The sequence below is a fragment of the Harpia harpyja genome, chromosome 9 (genome assembly GCF_026419915.1).
Source record: "Harpia harpyja isolate bHarHar1 chromosome 9, bHarHar1 primary haplotype, whole genome shotgun sequence".
Taxonomy (NCBI): Eukaryota; Metazoa; Chordata; class Aves; order Accipitriformes; family Accipitridae; genus Harpia; species Harpia harpyja.
In genome coordinates, this window is record NC_068948.1 from 14,148,072 (window position 1) to 14,167,235 (window position 19,164).

The 19,164-nt window shown below is 39.4% G+C and overlaps 1 protein-coding gene across 6 annotated transcripts in view; it reads left to right on the forward strand.

Moving 5' to 3' along the window:
- The window catches only part of LOC128145894 (uncharacterized protein F13E9.13, mitochondrial-like), a 191,828-nt gene that overhangs the window by 23,831 nt on the left and 148,833 nt on the right, over positions 1–19,164 (forward strand). The window contains exons 7-10 of one of the 6 annotated variants that reach the window (XM_052796693.1): positions 1,671–1,766; positions 2,619–2,735; positions 10,315–10,404; positions 11,751–12,648. In XM_052796693.1, coding sequence (XP_052652653.1) covers positions 1,671–1,766; positions 2,619–2,735; positions 10,315–10,404; positions 11,751–11,818 — 371 coding nt within the window. In that variant the 3' untranslated portion in view covers positions 11,819–12,648. The other 5 variants (XM_052796694.1, XM_052796697.1, XM_052796695.1 and 2 more) reach the window with 5 other exon arrangements.

The following is a 19,164-nucleotide window of genomic DNA, read 5'->3' on the forward strand; positions in this document are numbered from 1 at the left end:
ATACATTTTTAAAGGTCAGAAATAATGCCTCACAACATTTCTGTAAGTAAGGGATGAAGCATCCAGTCCTATGAGTGACTCTTAGAATGGTCAGTTCGAAATGAAAGGATGAGAAGAATGCTTAGTAATTCTTGAACTGGCATTTTTAAATTCTTTTTTTTTTCCAGAGCTAGTACTGACCCAAGTCCTGCAGAAAATACTCTAATAAACTTTTATTTATCTATGGGGAAGCTTTCCATGGTCAAAACAGCCATCCCCTTTTGTTTTATTCTAAAAAACGTGAACTATGGTAACTGAGCCATAGATCAGTTTCTGCACCATCAGGTCTGTCAGAACACATGCATTTCACGGTGAATGTGATCACCTGAACCATGGACTGAAATCCACCCCTGTGCGTGAGGGATGAAGTGGATCTGTAATATTTTGAGCCCTGTTTTGTTACTTTGTCTATTTTTCCTTTTAGAGCCAGGTAAAGGGTCAGATAATTAAGTAACACATACTGTATATAGAAAAAAACAATTGGCTTTTTTGTTCCATTGCCATCCATAGAAAAAGAAGTAGTCTTTATCAGTACTACCTTTTGCTTTCTGGTAAACTAGCTGGAGCTATCAATGTAGTCTATATGACCACTGCTTGCTTTCCTACTTCTGAGTCCCTGAAATTTATCATGAAGCAGAGAGCATGTTCCTTTTCCATTGCCTGTGAATAAGACCCTTCTTGTTTCTTCACTGAAGATCTTCTACTAGTTGTCAACATAGCGTAAATTCAGCAAGGAGACCTGGCAGAAATACACACCAGTCCAGCTACCATTATTGTGATTTAAACTGATGACTGAAGAATTGTAAAGAGCACAGCTCAGCTGAATAGTTCTGCTGCTGTAACTATCTCACCAGACTTGCAAAAAAGAATCTGAGCTGATACAATGAATGGAAACAAGAATGGCATCTTATTTTTGTAGCTGTATTTCGATTACTTCATGGAAAGATTGGGAGAGGTGATTATTCACATCTTAAGGTGAGGGAAGTAGAGAACATAGTTAAGATTCCACATGGTGCATGGCAGCCCACATGGTCACTCCAGCATCAGTAAATCCTTTTTCAAGGCCATCAAACGATAGCTCCTTTCCACGTATGTGTAGTACCTCAAGCACAAAGGAGCCTCTAGGTGTGATGGTAACAGTCACAGTAAGTAAAAGGGTCTGGTCCTGCTGTGCAAAAATTTCCTACATCTAGCATCTCATCTTACCAGGGATATGGAATAAAAATGAATTTATGAGGGAATATAGTAAAATGCAGTACATTCTCTGCCAGTCAGTTCAACTTAATCTTGCTGAAATCTTGTTCCTTGAGAATAAAGAGTGGTACAGGTATGGTACCAAGACCCAACTTTCATATCTTCCATCCTTTGATATGTGGCCAGGAATTTTCTTCTGCAGCATTTGCAACAGAATGCAAAATTAAATAAAAGTGAGATTTTTCATGACAGCTGTTCAGAGCTAAAGGTGTTTTTTCTAGAGAAGTTGTTTCATTCTACAGTAGAAATAAGAAATACCATGATGATGAGTTTCTTGATATTCACCTTTCTTTATTGTTGAAAAACGATGCAAATTAGAGTCTTGATAGAGTTTCAAAGATGGGACTTAACCCTAATTTTGGTTTTCCTTTCTTCAGAGGTTAAGCATGCTGTGAAAATTCCTGTGCTGATTGGGTCTGGAGTGACTCTGGAGAATGTGAGGAATTACTTGGATGCAAACGCTCTAATAATTGGTTCGTATTTCAAGAAAGAAGGTTATTGGGCAAATGGTGTTGATCCTGACCGAGTAAAGAAATTTATGGAACACATAAGTAAACTGAGAGAATGAGTTTGTCAGCAAACAGTATTTTTGTGTGTGTGTCTATAATAAGTGCAGCATAATACATTGTACAGAATTAAAGCACAAATGTGTGCTTGAATGGCTAATAACATTAAATGAAAATGCACATCATCTCCATAACTAGCTGGGAAACACGGTGACACTTTACTATAAACTGGTGCTTTGGTGTTTGTTTCTAGGCAGCACATTTCTGTGGCACTCAAAGCCATCGTCAATGCAAAACCAACTCTCCAAAGGCTTGTGTAATATATTCTCTCCTATAAGTAAAATGCTTATGGAGTTTTAAGAATTTGTAGTAAATATTCATCAGAGGTGAGCTGAGTTTTGTTTTGCCTGTGAGTACAATAGGATGCCCTAAGTTTACAGCTAAGAGTATTGTAAATTGGACAAGTTAATTAGCCTTTCAGGTTCCCCATCTGTAAAATGATGATAATAGTACCTACATCACACGGGGGTTGTAAGACATAATAAATGAATGAATGTACAGCACTTTCATCTCCTGAAATGAAGGGCTCTATTAAAGTTCAAGATCATTATTTTTTCATTAGAACTGTGCATTTATTACAAAAATGTAGTAATTGTATACCATACAAAAATTTAAGATAATTGGGAAATTGATTTACTTACAATACTTATTAGAGAATAAGTGTAAATATTTAATTACATTTTAAGTAGAGTTGGAATTTAGTCAAAATGTTTTTGCAAAAATTGGAAATTTTAATAAAGGTTTATTGTTATTTTTCAGCAAGCCCCTACAGCTTTGTACCTCTCCAGACTAGTATTAGTGATGTTAAAAACTGCCAGGTTCCTTCCAATACACAAGGTGTAATTGTGATGGAAACCTTTCTACCAAAGCTGACAGGTAAACACAGATTTTCATTTTCCTGTAAAAAGTAGAGGAAAAACATGACAGTGTGTGTATGTGTATGTTGTAAGAGATTCCCCTTGAATTTGATCTTTTAGCTCTAAGGAAGTTTAAAATAACCCAAAGAATACCTGTTATGTCATGGCTGTATAAAATGTGGGCATAGGTTTTCATTCCTTGGGACTGGGAGCTAAGTTTGTCTCCTGGGATCTCTCTCTTTCCATGACATCTATGCATGCTTCTGCTGATCAGGCTTCTGCTGATGCTAATGAAAATTATACTGTAGATATCAAAGCAAGTATACAAACACATTTTTTGTGTCAGTTGGCAGAGTGCCCGTGCTTTTCTGGACAAAAGATACATCCTCCTTCCAAAGGCAAAAAGATTTTCAAGATATTTAGTTTCATTAACATAATGGTGATTCCAGAACATCACAGCATGAGATAAAGTCTTCTCACGTTTCTTTTTTCTAGACTAGTCTGTCTCCCACATGGCTCCCATCAAAAGCAGTGAAATGTCTTTGGTGTGCTGACCTCCTGAAAAAGAGATTCTTTAGACCCTGTGACAACCTTGGCGTTCTTCTGCTTTTCTCCCTTTTCGTCCTAAAGTTGGCATTGGAAAGGATTTCAGTGCATTGAGACTTTGCATTTTGTCCGCTGACAAAGTTTCAATGCATAGAAATCCTTTCAGGTGCCTGTTTATTATGGCCAGCACTACCTTTTCAAAGTCCACATTTACACAGGCATTTTAATGTGACCCATGTTTGGACTTCCATCAAAACCAACAGTTCTGTCCCAACCACTTGACACCACCGTTTCTTTTGTGCCAGCAGGAGCATTCATGTGGCCTCATAGAGATCGGGAGACTGATTCTAGCTGAAAGCTAACCTAGCCTTGTATCAGCCACACTCAGGGGGTGGGGAAAAAAAATTTAGGTTCTCTTCCTCATTCCTTGCATCTGCAGCTCTAACTCCAAGCTGCTGGTATAGGCAGTGCAACAGTGAAGGTGCTTTCTAAATCTGTCTTCTACACACTCATCCACCCATAGCATATTTACCAGGTAAAGCATTGATCTGGTTTAGTCTTTAATTTAGCCTGAGTAATGAGTTCCATCTTATGTCCTCTTTATTGTGAAAAACACCACGTTAAATAAAAAAGAATGAATTTAGGTATCAGTAATAGCACTGTGCTTACATCAGTACGTATTTTTCACCTTTGTGTGTTTAGGACTGTTTTCAGGCCTTTCACAAGTTGCACATAATTCCATACATCATTGCACAGAAGATTTAATGATGGTTGTCCCAACAGCTATTTTCTAATACAATTGATACCAACTTTGAAAATTATTTTCAGTAAACCTGTAAGCTAGAAAGACTGACATGTAAGCAATGAGCGCTAGCCAGTGCTCTAGTGCCATAAGAAGAGTAAACACCTTCAAGTAGTCAGCTGAAAACTGCAACCGATACACTGATAAGGATTGTTCAGTGATGATAACTATGTTTAAAGAAACTGATTACGGTTGCCAAAAGTCACATTCATCACTGAGTGTGAAAATATAATGTGTCACCAGCATGTTTCTTGAACTGGTTTCTACTCATTCACATCCTAAAAACTAAGTGACTGGGACTTGAATGGGTTTTCATCTGAATAAAAGGGGTGGTGAGAACTATTTTAATGCTGTATACAAGGTCTAAATGAAGTAAGGTCATACGCAGTAGTCTTTGTCAGACAGAAATCCTAATGAGTTGGTGTAAAACTCATAACGCAGTGAATACTGTAGACAGCACTTTCACTGTCAGGATTTCATTTAACACACCACTGTGTAACGCTTATGGAAGGAACAGGCCATAATTTGCGTCAGTATTGTTACATATGAATGGTATGTGCAGAATTTAGGGAAGAGAAGTAAAGGAAAACTGATTTTAAAGCCTGGAAATGTGACTGATCACCAACTCTTTATCATTCTTTGTGCCGAAAGTATTTGTCTAGCAGCATTAAGCATCTGCTTGCCTGTTTCACACAGATGCTGTAAGTAGAATTTGACCTTTTGTTCAGAAAGTGTTTGAATATTTAATGTAAAATTATTAAGTTATCAGAAAGGCTGTCTCTTTTGGGAAGAGTGTTCAATTTTTATACAGCCAACTTGTTAAAGTACTTTGGAGCATGAACAACTTCAGAGCAGAACAAAGCAGGCAGTGCTAATGTGTAGAAACTCCAGAAGTAAATAACAGCTGTTCAAGAAGACATCTATTAAATATGTATTAATTAATTTGAAGTGCATCACTTAAATATGTGAAGAGATTATCTTGTGTTAATTTACATTAAAACACACAGCACTTGTTAGCCTCATTACAGTATCCTAAGTATATCCTAAGCTATCACCTCATCCTACATTGAGCATTTTGTTGGGTGTTGATTGCTTTCGATTTGCCCTTTTAAAATGTCAGACAGTGGCTTCCCTTTCTTGTTGGATCTCTTCTTTCTCCCAGGTTTTGCTCTTGCATAGTTACTTACTCATGTCCATTCTGTGGTGTGCAGAAGAAACTTTAAAATAGATTGTGAAAATATAGCAGTAATTGCCCACCGCTCAGTTCCCTAATGTGCCCACCTGAACTTCACATGTGGTTCTCGCTGTTAACTTATGAACCAACAGAGAGAATGTAAGTGTCCATTTGTGTGGCAAAATGACTTTACATGAAGATTCAGCATCACCTTTAGTACAGAAAAGATACCTAGTAAAATGGGGGTCTCTTTAGTGAAATTATAGATAAATAAAACTCACAGGTAATAATAGACTTTGTGGTCTAAATCAATGTAGAAATCTTAAACATTCAATTCGTAAAACTTAAATATTTTTATCTGGACCTAATAAGACAAATGGGTTTTTACCTATTTCGGTGCTGAAAATATGTAAGCTTATAAGATTTACAGATAATTTTGAGATATTTTCTTCCCTGTGTCATTTAGGCAGCTGGTCCAGCTGCTAGGCTGTTCTTTAATCCCATTATTTTGATGCTGCAGATTCACTGATTACAAGTTGGGAATCCAGTTCTTGTTTACTGCACCTCTTCCAACAAACTCCTCACTGGGAGAAAACTGAGGAATATAAGGGACTTGCAGGCAGGTCCTGGCAGAGCAGGAAGTGGGAAGGAAACAAAAATGTTTGACTTTAGCAAAATCTCAAAGCCCATGGCAGATTGCTACGTTGCATGGTTCTCCTGAAAGAAGTGCATGGGGATGTTTGCTGTGGTTTCAGGTTGTTTGCAGCCTCTTCAGTTAAGACTTCCTGAGTTCACACCTAGATTATGTTTCCAAGATCGTCTCTGCTGGTATGTGTGCTTAGGGAGACATTTTTCCCTAAATGAAAGCTGAAGTTTTGCAGGATAATTATGGCAATAGGGGGTGATATCTGTAGCAAAATCCAGGCTTGGAATTCACAGCGCCTTGGTTTAAGGGCAGATTTAGATGTATGTATCTTCAAAAAGAAACCATTAAAGGTTTGCATTACAAAAACTTCACTTACTTCCTGCACCTTTGCCCTAACATCCAGCCAGTGTTTGCTGTGCTGAGGAACTTAGAAGTTGAGCTTAGGAACAGAACTGTCTGTGGCTTTTTTTTCTTGCACGTTTGCAGTGCTTATCTATGCAACCTAAATAATATATTGTTCAGAAAGGGTAGAGAATTGGGCTAAGATACTTTTTATGGGCTAACATGCCATGGTGTATAGTAGAATTGACCCTCCCTTCCACTCTATGGTCCCAGCTGCAGAAATACCATCAGAACTTAAAATCCTTCAGAGACAGACAGAGCTGGATTTCTGCCTTAGAGGTGTCAGGGAAACCTACCCAGTTAGCTCCTTGCTTTTATAAGAACCAGTGCTTGTACAGAGACTTGCAAGAAATTGTTCATGTTGAGGCATTGTGGAACTTCTCTCCATTTTTTTTCCCTACTCTTAACTATTGTTCAACTCGTAGTGACAAGAATTACTTGATCCTTTGAACACTTGTTTTAGGGATAAAAAGCCTATTTCCCTTGGGATGGATGTCTGTTAAAGACCTGTGTTAGGACTGATAACTTTGGTCACATTGTTCTCATATGGTGACTGGTTAGGAATCTTCTATTGAAAAGTACATACTTGGTCAATATTAAGTTGAAAATGTTGTATAGTTTCCTGACTGCATTCATATTCCTGACTTCATCTATCAAAAAGACTTGACACTCACTCACTCAGGTCCAGACAGACCTATTAAATACTTTCCTTGGATTATTCTTCAGCTGGCAAAGTTACTACTTGCCTATGCACTATCTCAGACCAATGCCTTTGGGGCACTGAAGTATTCCAGCCTTCACAGATGACTCCCTTTCTCCCCTGTGCTTTGCTCACAGACAGAAAACCATCGCTCATTCCTGTCAGCCTCTGTACATCTACAGCAACTAGAGGAAACAGAGGCAGCAGCTGAACTAAAAGTAAGGCCAGGTGGCGTCTAGTGAAATGTTGAGAGTAATAGGTGCTTTTTCACCCCAATCTTTAAATGCACAGATAATTTTAGGGAGAAAAAAGTCTTTCTGCAATGCAAACAGGAAAGCCTTCCACATGAGGCAAAAAGGTTGCAATTCACAACATAGTCTGTTTCTTTGCTTACAGTTTGAAAATCTAGAAGTAGTAAAGGTAAGGAGAGCCTAAGATGTTTCTTATTAAACACTTAAGAATAGGAGAAGATGTGTGAGGGTAATTATCTTGATTAAAAATCTGTTGATTTTATTAACACGTAGGTTTCTTTCAAGATGTCAAAAAGGGATTTTGATGATTTGGGGTGAAACTACTACTCTCTGTCTATGTTTAACTTCCCTCTTTCCTGTCACTGTCAAATTTTCGTTGTTTCACAAAGTAAATTCAGTGTCAGACAGCAAACATTAGTGTTTCGTAATTTCTTTTTCCAGAGGATGTCACTCTCCTTGAAATGAATGGGATGGAGATGCTGTTTGGTTGCGTGGATTGCTGGGTTATTGGGTGTTTTGTATATTAAAATGCAACTTCTACTTCTGTCCTACTACCTGTGCAAAGGGAGATGGAATATCCAGTGTAGGGAGTAGGAGCTGATGAATCAGTGGGTATTTAGGACTTTATTACTTGGTGAACAACATTAAGTGTAAAAGTAAGTTAAGTGTACAAGAAGTTTTAAATATCTAAATTTACCAAATCTGATATGAAATTAAGTGTTCAAGACAGTAAACTCAGAATTGTTTGACTTTGTGCTGCAGTCACTGTATTAGCTTTGCCATGTCATACTGCTATCAGAATGAGGTCACAAAACAGAGGCCATTGAAATCATGTTTCATACAGATGTAGGAGGAATCCCAAATTCAACAGCAAATGGGGATGAAAAGGAAGGCAGCACAGTAAGGGCAAGAAAAGATGCTCAAGTTTGCTGCAGTTCCTGCCTCATTGTTTATTCCAGCTTCCTGCTTTTTCAGTTTGCCTCTCAAGCCTTTCTTGTGCATATACATAGATTATACTATGCAGAAGACTAAGAATAAGCTGAAGGCAGAAACTGACTTAATGAAGACATTCTTGTCATAGAGAAAAGATTTTGTTGTCCACAGATGCGCAAAGAAAAATAGAAAAGCAGCTGCCCTTAGAAATGGAGTAAAAGTAGAGATGAGTGCCACGTCATGATGCTTTAGTCAAAATCTGATGTGTTGAAAGTCTTTTGAGAGGATCTGTACTGTTGTATGGGGATATAACCAAGAGGAGAAACAATAAGCTTCTGCTGGAAAAATACTGCAAGTCTCATGTCTTAGATACTGTCCTGAATAGTGCTGACTTTTTGTCAACTTTCAGCTGGAGAATAAGGATAAAAGGAAATAGCTTTCAACCATTCTGTTATGGATGACAATATTAATAATCAGTTTCAGGTCAAAAACTTCTGTTTCCTTAATACCAAGCTATAGAGGTATAGTCGTGCACTGCCATCTTCCAGAGGAAGATTCTGAAGGGCAGAGGTCCTCATCTCATTAGTTTCCATCTCTCCTCTGCAAGTAGTTAGTCTTTTCTGAGAGTCTTTGTGGGCAGAGACAGCATAAAGGTGGTGGAAGAAATTTATGCGGCAAGTGGGTGGGTAGGTGAGATGAAGTGGAGCTGAGATACAGCAATCAAGTGAAGGCTTCCTGGGTCACCTGGCCTGCAGAATTGAGAAACTAGGGATGTAGCTGGTCAGTAACGAGTTATTAAATTACAGAATATCTGCACTACACCCATGAGGTGATGACCACTAGAGTTTGGGTGACCTGTGATGGTTTATTTTACTCCTTGCACTGTCTGTTTAAAGTATCAGCTGAAGCATTCATGAGAGCAAATGCAGCTGGTGGCATTTGGGCTGTGGAAATTACAGTTTGTAATACTTTTCTAATAGTAATTTGAGAACTTAAAGAATTATATGACTAATATTTCAGTCGGGCACTGAAACCTTCAAGTTCCAGGAAAGAACTTTTTTTTACACAGCCTTGATCAAATAGCCAAAAATATTATAGGATTCCTTTGAAGCACTAGCCATGGCTGCAGCAACATACCCGGTGAAATAGATCAGTGGTCCAATCTGCTTTGACAACTCCTATGTAACTAAAAATAGGAGAAATAGAAGAGAAAATTTGTAGGGCTGGTAGTGGCTTGTATTTTTCAATAATTTATCAAGATTCGAGAGCACAGATTTCCTTTGGGAAATATTAGTTCTTAGGTTTACAAAGTGCCTCAGTTGTAAATACCCATAAAAATGACAATTTGGTAGGTCGTATTTATTCTTAGGCGGGTCAAAGGACATTAGCGTATTCCTACTGTATAAATCTGTCAAGTACAGAATTTCTTTATGCTCCCAAATCACAAAAGCGCCTCTTACAGTCAAGGAGAAAATGTCACATTATTGCCAATCAAGGACAACAAGCAAGCATATCGATCTCAACCCAATAACTTTTGCCCTGCTCGCTAAGTTTTTATCACTGAAACTGGACACATCAAGGGATTGGATTTAATATATACATATAGTGCTGATTTATTACAGGAGAAGAAATACAGTCTGGCCTTACTTCTAGCTCAATATTTTAACACTTATGTTATTCCTTGCATGGAAGTTTACATTGACTTTTTCTACAGACAAAGTGTATAACTTTTAGATATCCCTGGATGTGCACAACTCTTCAGGTCACATAGCTACAATTGACTGTTATAGGTGTACGTGCATCCTCCATTTAGTGGTCTTGAGTCTTGATTTTAAGAGTTTATGTATGTGGAAGTCTGTAGCAGAGGTGCTGTTTCAGAGACGCATAGCTAAAGACAAGCTTGGGGAGAGGGGAGGGGAGATTGGAGGGCATATAGGCACAAAAGGTCTGGGTGCTGCTTGCTGAGCCTGGTCTGAAGATGCGTTGGCTTTCATCTCTCCTGTGGAGCTGTGTATGTAAAGCCTTATGTATAAGGGCTGTTTACCAGTCACAGATATTGGAATGCAGCAGAGGGCTAGCACCATCCCTCTTGGTCTCTTCTGTTGATAAAACTTCATATTTTTTGGTCATTTTTTTGTTGATAGCTGCAGATTACTGCAGAGGATTTGGCCGCTCCACAAACACAGCATCTTTGAACTTTCTGTATGCAGTGATAACCATGGCTTATGGTAGAGGTATGATCAATGAATTACTTCTTGGAAGGCAAGTGCATCTACAAAACTGAAGGGAAGGATCTTCACCACAGAATTACAGAACAGTGGAGGTTGGAAGGAGCATCATCTAGTCCAACCCCCTGGCTCAAAGCATGGTCAGCTAGAACGGGTTGCTCAGGATCTTGTCCAGACAGGTTTTGAATATCTGCAAGGATGGAGTTTCCACAACCTTGCTGGGTAAGCTGTTCTAGTATTTCAGTGGTCAAAGGTAAGCTACTGAGTTAAAAAATACAGGCCATGTAAGTGAGCAGGAGCAGGTATCTGCTAATTTTGTTGTGATAAATGTATGAAATGAGTATCCTAGAGAGAAGCCAGCTCTCTGTTATTATGTAATTCTAAGTCCTGCTGGCTCTTTTACCTGTCTGAGCACAAAGTGTGGGTTTTGATTGCTCTTTGGCCTCTTAAGAGCTCGGCAACCCTTCCATAGAATAAATGGATGCAGAAGTAGCTGATGGATTTGCTGCTCATGTTCATAATGATGTGGAGAGAGCTGGAAAGGCCATACCCTACTCTGCGTTATTTTCTGATGGAGTGGGCAGAGGGACATATGTTGAATTTCTCCAGACGTGTCCTTCCCCAGCCAGACATTTTGTCAAGAGGTTATATTCAAGGATTATGTATGTTTGTCAAGATTTCCAGATGTCTAATAATCCCAGCCTTTTCTTGCACGTGAGCAAATCCTTTCTACTGTGCATGTATAGCAAATCTGACACTTACTGGAAATGCCCACTGCACATGGTGTGCACGCTGAGTAAATCTGATGTGGCTGGGGCTCTTGTGTATGTGCCCTCCTGTGGATTTTGACAACACAACAAATTGGTGTGTCCCAAACATTTTGCATTTACTGTGCATGTTCAGACCATCTGTGCAACACATGTAACACAGGTCTAGTGATGCTCTGAGGGTTTGACACAATGCATACATTACACAGCTCCTGGTGGTGCATTTCAGTATAGGAGGAGTTCAGAACAGGATCATGGCACACTCAGAAATCATGCTTTTCACTAGGAACCTCTAGGAAGAATTCTGCCATAGGAAGAAGCTGATTTTTCATTCTTCAGTCTTCTGACTTGTCATAGATGATTGTCCAGTAAGCCATGTCCTACCTTCAGTGTGCTTTCCTACTGCACAGATTTCAAAAGGATCTGAGAAGACAGTGAGTTTAGATTTTTGGGGTGCATGTGTCTTGACTGAAACATATTTTCTTCACCAATGTGAATTCAAGCCAGAAGAGGAGAGAAAAAGAGGGTGAACAACTTGGAGTCAAGAGGAAAATATGACCCAGGGTATGCATTATCCATTTCCAGTGTCAGATGGAAATGTTGAGCTTCGCCAGTTGCATTCAAATCACCTCTCAGAATCAGGCCCAGAATGAGAAAGCTACAACTACTTCCATGCCATTCTCATCTTTCCAGGTAAATACAGAAAGTAGTTGCCAGAGCAGTCATGAATCATGATGTCCTTCCTTCCAAAGAGCCTTGGGCTTTTTCCCCCCTCCAAATGTTTAACTTACTTGCAAGTCTGGCAGAAAAGCTGTAGATTTTTTTTTTTCCCCCCAAATATCCATTTGCCTTTCCATTTATCTACTTTGATCTAAAGTATAGAACCTGATGGATGCCCTAGGTAAATCAAACATTTTCTGTCTGCCAAAACGGTTTTGCAAATGCTTATTTCATGCCATTACCATTTTTCTGTTTCTAGCAGTAAATCAAAAAGTATCAGCCATTCATCCACTTTAAAAGTAATGCCTTTCCTTTGCATAATTACACATACCCAGTGGAGATCTGTATGCACAGTAAATCTATTCCTTTAAAAGGTTTCGCCTTAAGTACCACAGTGACATAAATTGGTGTAGTGCAAATTTATTTATTTAAAAGGTTTATTCTTTTAACTGATCGGGTAACTGTTATACTTCCATTTTTTTATTTGGGTGGGGAGGGCTTTTATTAATGTGTCAGGTTTAATTCTGCAGCAGATGTTTATGTAGAAAGGTCTCTCCTTACAGGACTTGTAGCAATTGATATGTGTATGTAATTTATTCTCATTACAGGTTTATTCTTAACTGGTGTTCAGGGGGTCTTCACTGTATCTCCAGTACATCCTTGAGAATTAAATAGTTTAATGAATGTAATGAGCAAACCTGAAAGAAGTACACGTAGACACGTGTATGTATTTGGACATTACCTCTCCAAATTTGCAAATAACGTAAGTATGGTATTAAAAGTGAGTGAGAAATTGCCAACAATAAATGTCTTCTAGTAATAAGTGCCCCAGACAGTATTTTGGCAAAGTAAAGATTAAAAAAATGGATCTCTTCGTCATTCTCATGTAAACTTGCTCATCTTCATAAGTTGTGCTTGTAGCTCTCAGGGGTGTCAAACCTAAAGCAGACAAGCCCAGCTGGTGAAAGCCTGGGAGTGAAATGATGAATTTTTTAGCAGATCTAAGTTTATTTTTAGGCTTTATAGAATTATCTTTCACTTCCCTGTAAGTGGAATTGTAGGAAGTATCTTTAAAAAAATTAAATTAAGAAACTTTACCAGAATGGCAAAAAGTAGCAAAACACCAGAACCTAACTACAGTTGAGCACGTAAGCATACCTGGATTGCATTTGAAATTGTGGCTACAGTAGAATTCTGCAAATATTTACATATATGTTAAATTTAATGCATGTAAGAATTCTTCAGATAGGCACCGAGTCTGAGGATATACCAGATTGCAGGTTAGGTTGTGACATGAGTGATGTCATGTAGAACTGATCTAAATTTCTAGTGTGAATGTATTTTCTGTGGATATATCTTCCATGATACTGGATGTGAAAGTGAAATCCAAGGTGGCTGTATTTTGTTAGGTTATGCATTAAAAACATGCAGAAACATTTTGGGCAGAGGATGGTTCATAAGCAAGTTTCAGGTCTTGAATCTTATTTGGTTAATAAAGGTAGTTTCATTATACAATCAAAATATTCAATCCTATAATTTCACACTACCCATTTCAAAATGTTATCTTTTTTTGCTGGCATTACAGAGCTGTCTACTCTTTCCTACAGTTGAAAAGGAAAAACGGCTTTAGTATCCAAGGCGAACCTGAGAAAATGCCATGGGCCTGGGATGAGAAGATGCATATGATAATTATAGATGTAGCAAGGGCTGTATATTGGAAGGAGGAAGTTTATTATGTGCAGCTCCACATCCCATGGCCATTAAGGTCACACTTTTGAGATTTCATTTAAAGTGGATCTGGCTTTTTTGGGTGTTTTTCTAATACATCAGGTAGCTCAGAGGTTGCCAGCTGTCCTTTTTGATTAGAATTGATTGTGGTGGTTGCAATCATACAGCTTCACAGCAGTATTGGAGAAGACTAGCAAATGCTGGGAAGGGGGGCTTGGGGAAGCAGGGGAAATATCCCATTCAGGCATAAGAGAGTAGGTTTGGTACTGGTGTTTTGACTTCAGTAGATTTACATACTCTGAAAGTCTGACTCTGATTCTTGTTTTAGGTCAATTCTAGCCATTGCATTTCACACTAATACTGATCTGTGACAGCGAATAGTAGACTTTCTTTAGTATTTAGGTTGATATGTAGATGCACATTCTAATCCAACTGTTCCAGCCAACGTGGTATGTTTTCAGAGATGTATGCCCTGAGTAGGAAGAAAAAGCATTCTTAACTGGCTTGTAATGGTTCTTGATGATTTTAAGGGCAGGATTGTGTGATGTAGTTGCCTGCGACAGAGACTGGATTAGTAAGTGACAAAGATGCCTTTTTGAATCCTGTGTCCTAGAATGTGCTCATGGGAGCTGCTAACTGGGAGCGCTGGAGACTGCAGCCTTCCCCACTGAAACAGCCTCCTCTCTGTTCTGCAGTTGGGAACCAGAGGAGCCACCTTAAAGGGTGAGAGTGTACCTCAGCTCCCAAACTGGCTCAATCTTTGTCTTCCCATGCTGTTTGCATCGATGCTAATCAATGTTAATTATGGTAGTGGGGCTTGTGATGTACTCATTATAAGAGCCATCCTATTTTTCTGTGCTTGTACAGTCTGTAACACAATAGAGCCCTGATTGGGGTTCCCTAGATGCTACAAATAGTAATACAAATTGTTATAATAATGAATATGTGGTTCATGGTGTAAGACTACCAAACTCAGTTCATACAGCCTGCTGAAGCATCACTTGATAATTCTGTTTGCTGTTACCACTAACTATGGCAGAGTGTCTATGTCTTGATGGTTGGGGCCTCAGCACAGTAAACCATTTAAGCTTTTGTTAGTGTTTAAATAGGTGCTTGTTTTTAAATTTGCATTTGAGTCTGTGGTTGTTAGTGTAAATATATGCTTAAAGTTGAGAGTGTGCTTAGAAACTCTTCCGATTCAGCATCCTTATTGTGCTGGGTTCATTATCCCACCACCACTCCATGACTATACTGGGAGTTGACAGGAGGGTGTGCCAGGATATACATTTCTTTCCTAGGCTGAGGGTTATAGGCACAAGAGCAGGAAGATGCTTCCTCTCAAGAGCTGAGCAGCTGGTTGGGTGTGGGTTGTAGGCAAGGGTTCCCACCTCCTGCAGGGGCTGGAAGTGGGTGGAAGCCAAGAGCTGGGAGCTGACACTTTCCTTCCTCCAGAGGCTGCGGTCCCCTTCCCGGTGTCACTCCATGCTGGGCACCCTTGTGCTAAGAGCTGATACCTGACAGGTGCAGTTTCCTGTGATGAATTTGCTTCAGTCTTACTGTTACCCATACTGGGAATTTCATCACCATTGTTCATATGCATTAATTGGTATAAATAATTACTATTCAGCCCCTGACCCTGCATCCCCAGGCCTTACCTTTGTGAGTTTCAGTGACTTAAATAGTCTCATAGGTTTTTTTTCAAAGAAAGTTTTCCACAAAAAGTCCATTATAGCTTGTTACCTGGTTTGTTATGGATATTGGTTCTAGTCCCATTTTTTCAATTCCCACCACACTGCATGCCTGGATTTTAGTTATCTATGTGCAGTTTAAGTGTGTGGTTATCTGCCTGACTCTAGTTAGTTCTCTGTTGTGTACCACACTGGGTTTACCAAGCCTGTGTAGCAAAAATGTTTTAAATTGTTAGGGTGTTGTATTACCTCTCTTGAGTGTGTATATTGTTTTAAAAGGAATTTAAGTCAGTGTTGAGTTGCTTCTATGTTTGTAATTAATTTAAAATATTTAGTGCAGCAGCTAGATTTTTCCCTGTTAACTGTGCTTTACTGAAATTTCATGATCTACAGCACACCCTAGTGATATCTGGAAATCATGAAGTTAGACCCAGTCAATTTTACTTCCTTTGTGGTGAAGCAAAACTTAGGACTCCACTAAGCAAAGTCCAGGAAAGTAAATGCCTTTGTATCCAAGATGGGAAGCAGGTTGAATCCCTTGGTTTATAAAACAAAAAACAGCCTTAGAAATTGGACTGCAGGATATTCTTTTGTGAAAAGAACATCTGTATAATGAGTTCATCTGGTTTGCAATCTGTACTGTTGGATGTATTTTACAACAGACCATGAGGAAAAGCAGCCCAGGGTTGTGTGAGAAGACAATATTTGTTGGGTTCCCTTTTAGACTGGAGAGAGCATGGAAAGAGCAACCAGATGTAAATAAAGTATTGTGGAGGAAACCTGCAGGCAGTCTTCACAGGTCAGAAGCCCGAATGATCATTTACTGTCTTATGGACAGAACATTAAAATTTATGCTAGATGTTCAGTTCCTCCTTTTGCAGATCATTAGGTCACTTGGTTTTTCAGGTGATGGTACCTATATTTAGTTTTCAGTGGCCAACAGGCCCCATATGATCCTGCAGAAGGATGTGCACCTACCTAACTTTTAAGGCTACCTTGCACTCACCTTTTTCTGGATTAGGATCTGTATTTCAATCATTTGATTTCTTTTTAATTCTGTGAATGCACAGAATGGCAAGGGTTCTGAAGTGGATGCTGTTGATCCCCTGATAGGGTGAGAGGAGAAAGCAGGTTTGAGAAGGACTCTGGGAAGGAAGTTTAACTATATAGTCAAGAAGGGAGGCAAATATTTATCAGAGGCGAAATCAAATTGGTGATATGTGGATAACACTGAATGGAAGTAAAAACAATATGAGCATCAGAGTGTAGGCCTTGTAAGTTACGGTGGTTGAAGTTAAATCTCATGAATTCTCAAACAGAAACAGAGAATTCATCAGAGATGCGAGTTAAGTGTCCTAACCTCCCAGCATGTGAAAGCTGTACCGAATATCCGCTGCAGATGCTGTTGAGCCCTTAAGAGGCTTGTGCAAGTTCAGTATGCCTGTAGACTTGTTGTTGTCATTGTTCACTGTGTGTGCTTAAGCCCCAAACAACTAAGCTATCCCAGAAAAAGCAGGTTTGGCCAGTGAACATTGCATGCCAGCAGACAAGCAGTGCTGAGGCTGTTCTTATTTTCATGAAGGGCCATGAAGGCCTGACAAGTGCAAGGCAGCAGCATACACCAGTACCCTCAACCAGCTTGCAGCTCCAGCTTGGCTCAGCTGAAAGATCCGATCCTGTATCTCTGTTACATCTACAGAGCATTAACTGTCTACGTGAGGCAAAGCTAAAGGTGGGGTCCTCCCTTTCTGGCTCACTCACACATGAGAAATCTCTAATATTTTGGGGAGAGACAAGTTTCCTCTCAGACCTCTGCATTTCCGTCTTGTCAGGTGATCCAAACAATAATGGAAATGAGCATTTTGGTTTATGTAAATAAAACCAAAAAGTTTGCAATAATTTATGGTATTTATTTAAATGACATGCAAATTACTTCATGAAACTTAGGGGGGGAAAGCAGCACAACTGAAACAGCACAATTGTTTCCAAGAACATTCATTTCAAATCCACATACAATATTTCATTCATGCTTAATTATTTCCCCAATGCTAGTCTAAGCATTAGTAGTTGCCTTTGTCTTTTTGCTTTTGCATGCAGTGTGATTAGCAAAACTGCTTGTGCTCTACCAACTCCTGCATGTATGGGGTTTAGCCTCATTGTTCAAGGGGTGGAGCAACAAGCAATATGAACACTCACACTGCCAAATTTGGCACACATGAGCCCTCCAAAGTATACAGATATCACCCGTTTCATTTAAATCCCTGTCCATATTTTGCATTGCTACCATAATGGCAACTCCATTGTCTGGGTGTATTATTTGAAGCAGCTTTTTTCCCATTGTTTGTGCACTGTAATCCTTGAGGTTTCTGTAGTCACCGTGAGCAGCTACTTGAAAGAAATCACTTAGCTCTCACAGATCACTCTCTCTGAACCTGCTGGCAAAGGAACGGGCCATGACTAAAGCATGAGACCTGTGATCTTTCTGAAGAAAATCTCTTCAGTAGAGTTTATAATTTGTTGCTTTCATGGGGCTCTGTTCTCAGGGTTTGGACTCAGTGTTATCTTTCGTCCCCCATGGATTTTTCTACAAGGCATGATGGGAACGTAGGCTGAAAAAAAGACTAATAATGCTGGCTGTGGATGTGTACCCTAACAACATTTTACACACATTTCAAACACTGGCAAAGGGAGACATCTACTGTTTGACAGAAATTAAGGACAGTTGTTTATTCTAATTGCAGCAAAATCTTAGCCTTTTATTCTTCCATGGTATAGAGACTGGCACATCCTGCTGTGAGTCTTTTCAACAGACTTTTGAGAACTTAATGCTTGTCTACTTAGGGCAGAATGAAAGATCCCCTGGAACTTATCATGGAGAAGGGGCTGCCCAGTTCTTTCCCTTTCTGGTGTTCAGTTATCTGCTTGGTCAATGCCCTCTGCTCCAGTGGCACTTGTCTCTCATGGTTGTGTATACGCATGCTGTTGTAGGTAAAGCCATTTGGTATTAGCTGTTCTTTATAAATTTTGCCCATTACTGTTTGAGTGCACATCATTTTGCTCCTGAGACAGTCATTTATGACATTTTTAAGGCAGTTGTTCCCGAATTGAGGTCTGCAGAAAGCCAGCAAAGGGCCTCTTTGTAGTTTGCAAAGAGTTTCCAGTTCTTTTTGTTTCCAAAGTCTAGATCATGTTATAGGACAACTATAAGTACGGTATAAACACTGCCCTGCTCTTCATTTAGCTTAGCAATTGCTCTTTAGACAACCCTGTTGTAGCCACATAGGCATTATGTGTGATCCTAAATGGTGACACCCTTGTGATTGCAAGTGAAGCAGAGAGGTGGCCCAGGAGGCAGTATTAAAATACAACATGCTAAACTGCGTAAGTCTGAAAATCCCATTGTAACACATTTGAGTATTTGCAGTGACTTCTGGAAGCTTTGAATCTGGTCCATCATTGTGGAGTGATTCAAATTCACCTTTCCATCTCCAGTTCCATTCCATGCTCCAACCTAGCACACGAGAAAAGAAAATGGGGCAATGCAATCTGTACAAGCTGGCCTCTTCCCTTCCACCCTACTACCTAGCTGACTGCGAGCTCCCCTTTTGCCTGACACATTATCAGAACTCAGACCCAAGAAGGCTGGAGAGAATTGTTCTGTGTTCCCAGAAGAACAGGAAACTTAATCTAACAGCTTTGTAAAATTTGGGCTCTCATTCAGCGCCTGTGAAGTTGGTTTAATGTTGGAAGTGAAGTCAGCCAAGGACCCTTGATTCTGATGGGAATTAAGTCAGCTTCTTTGTGCTTACTCTTTGCATCTCCAAAGTACTGTATGTTTGGGGCCAGAATTACATGTAGCTCAA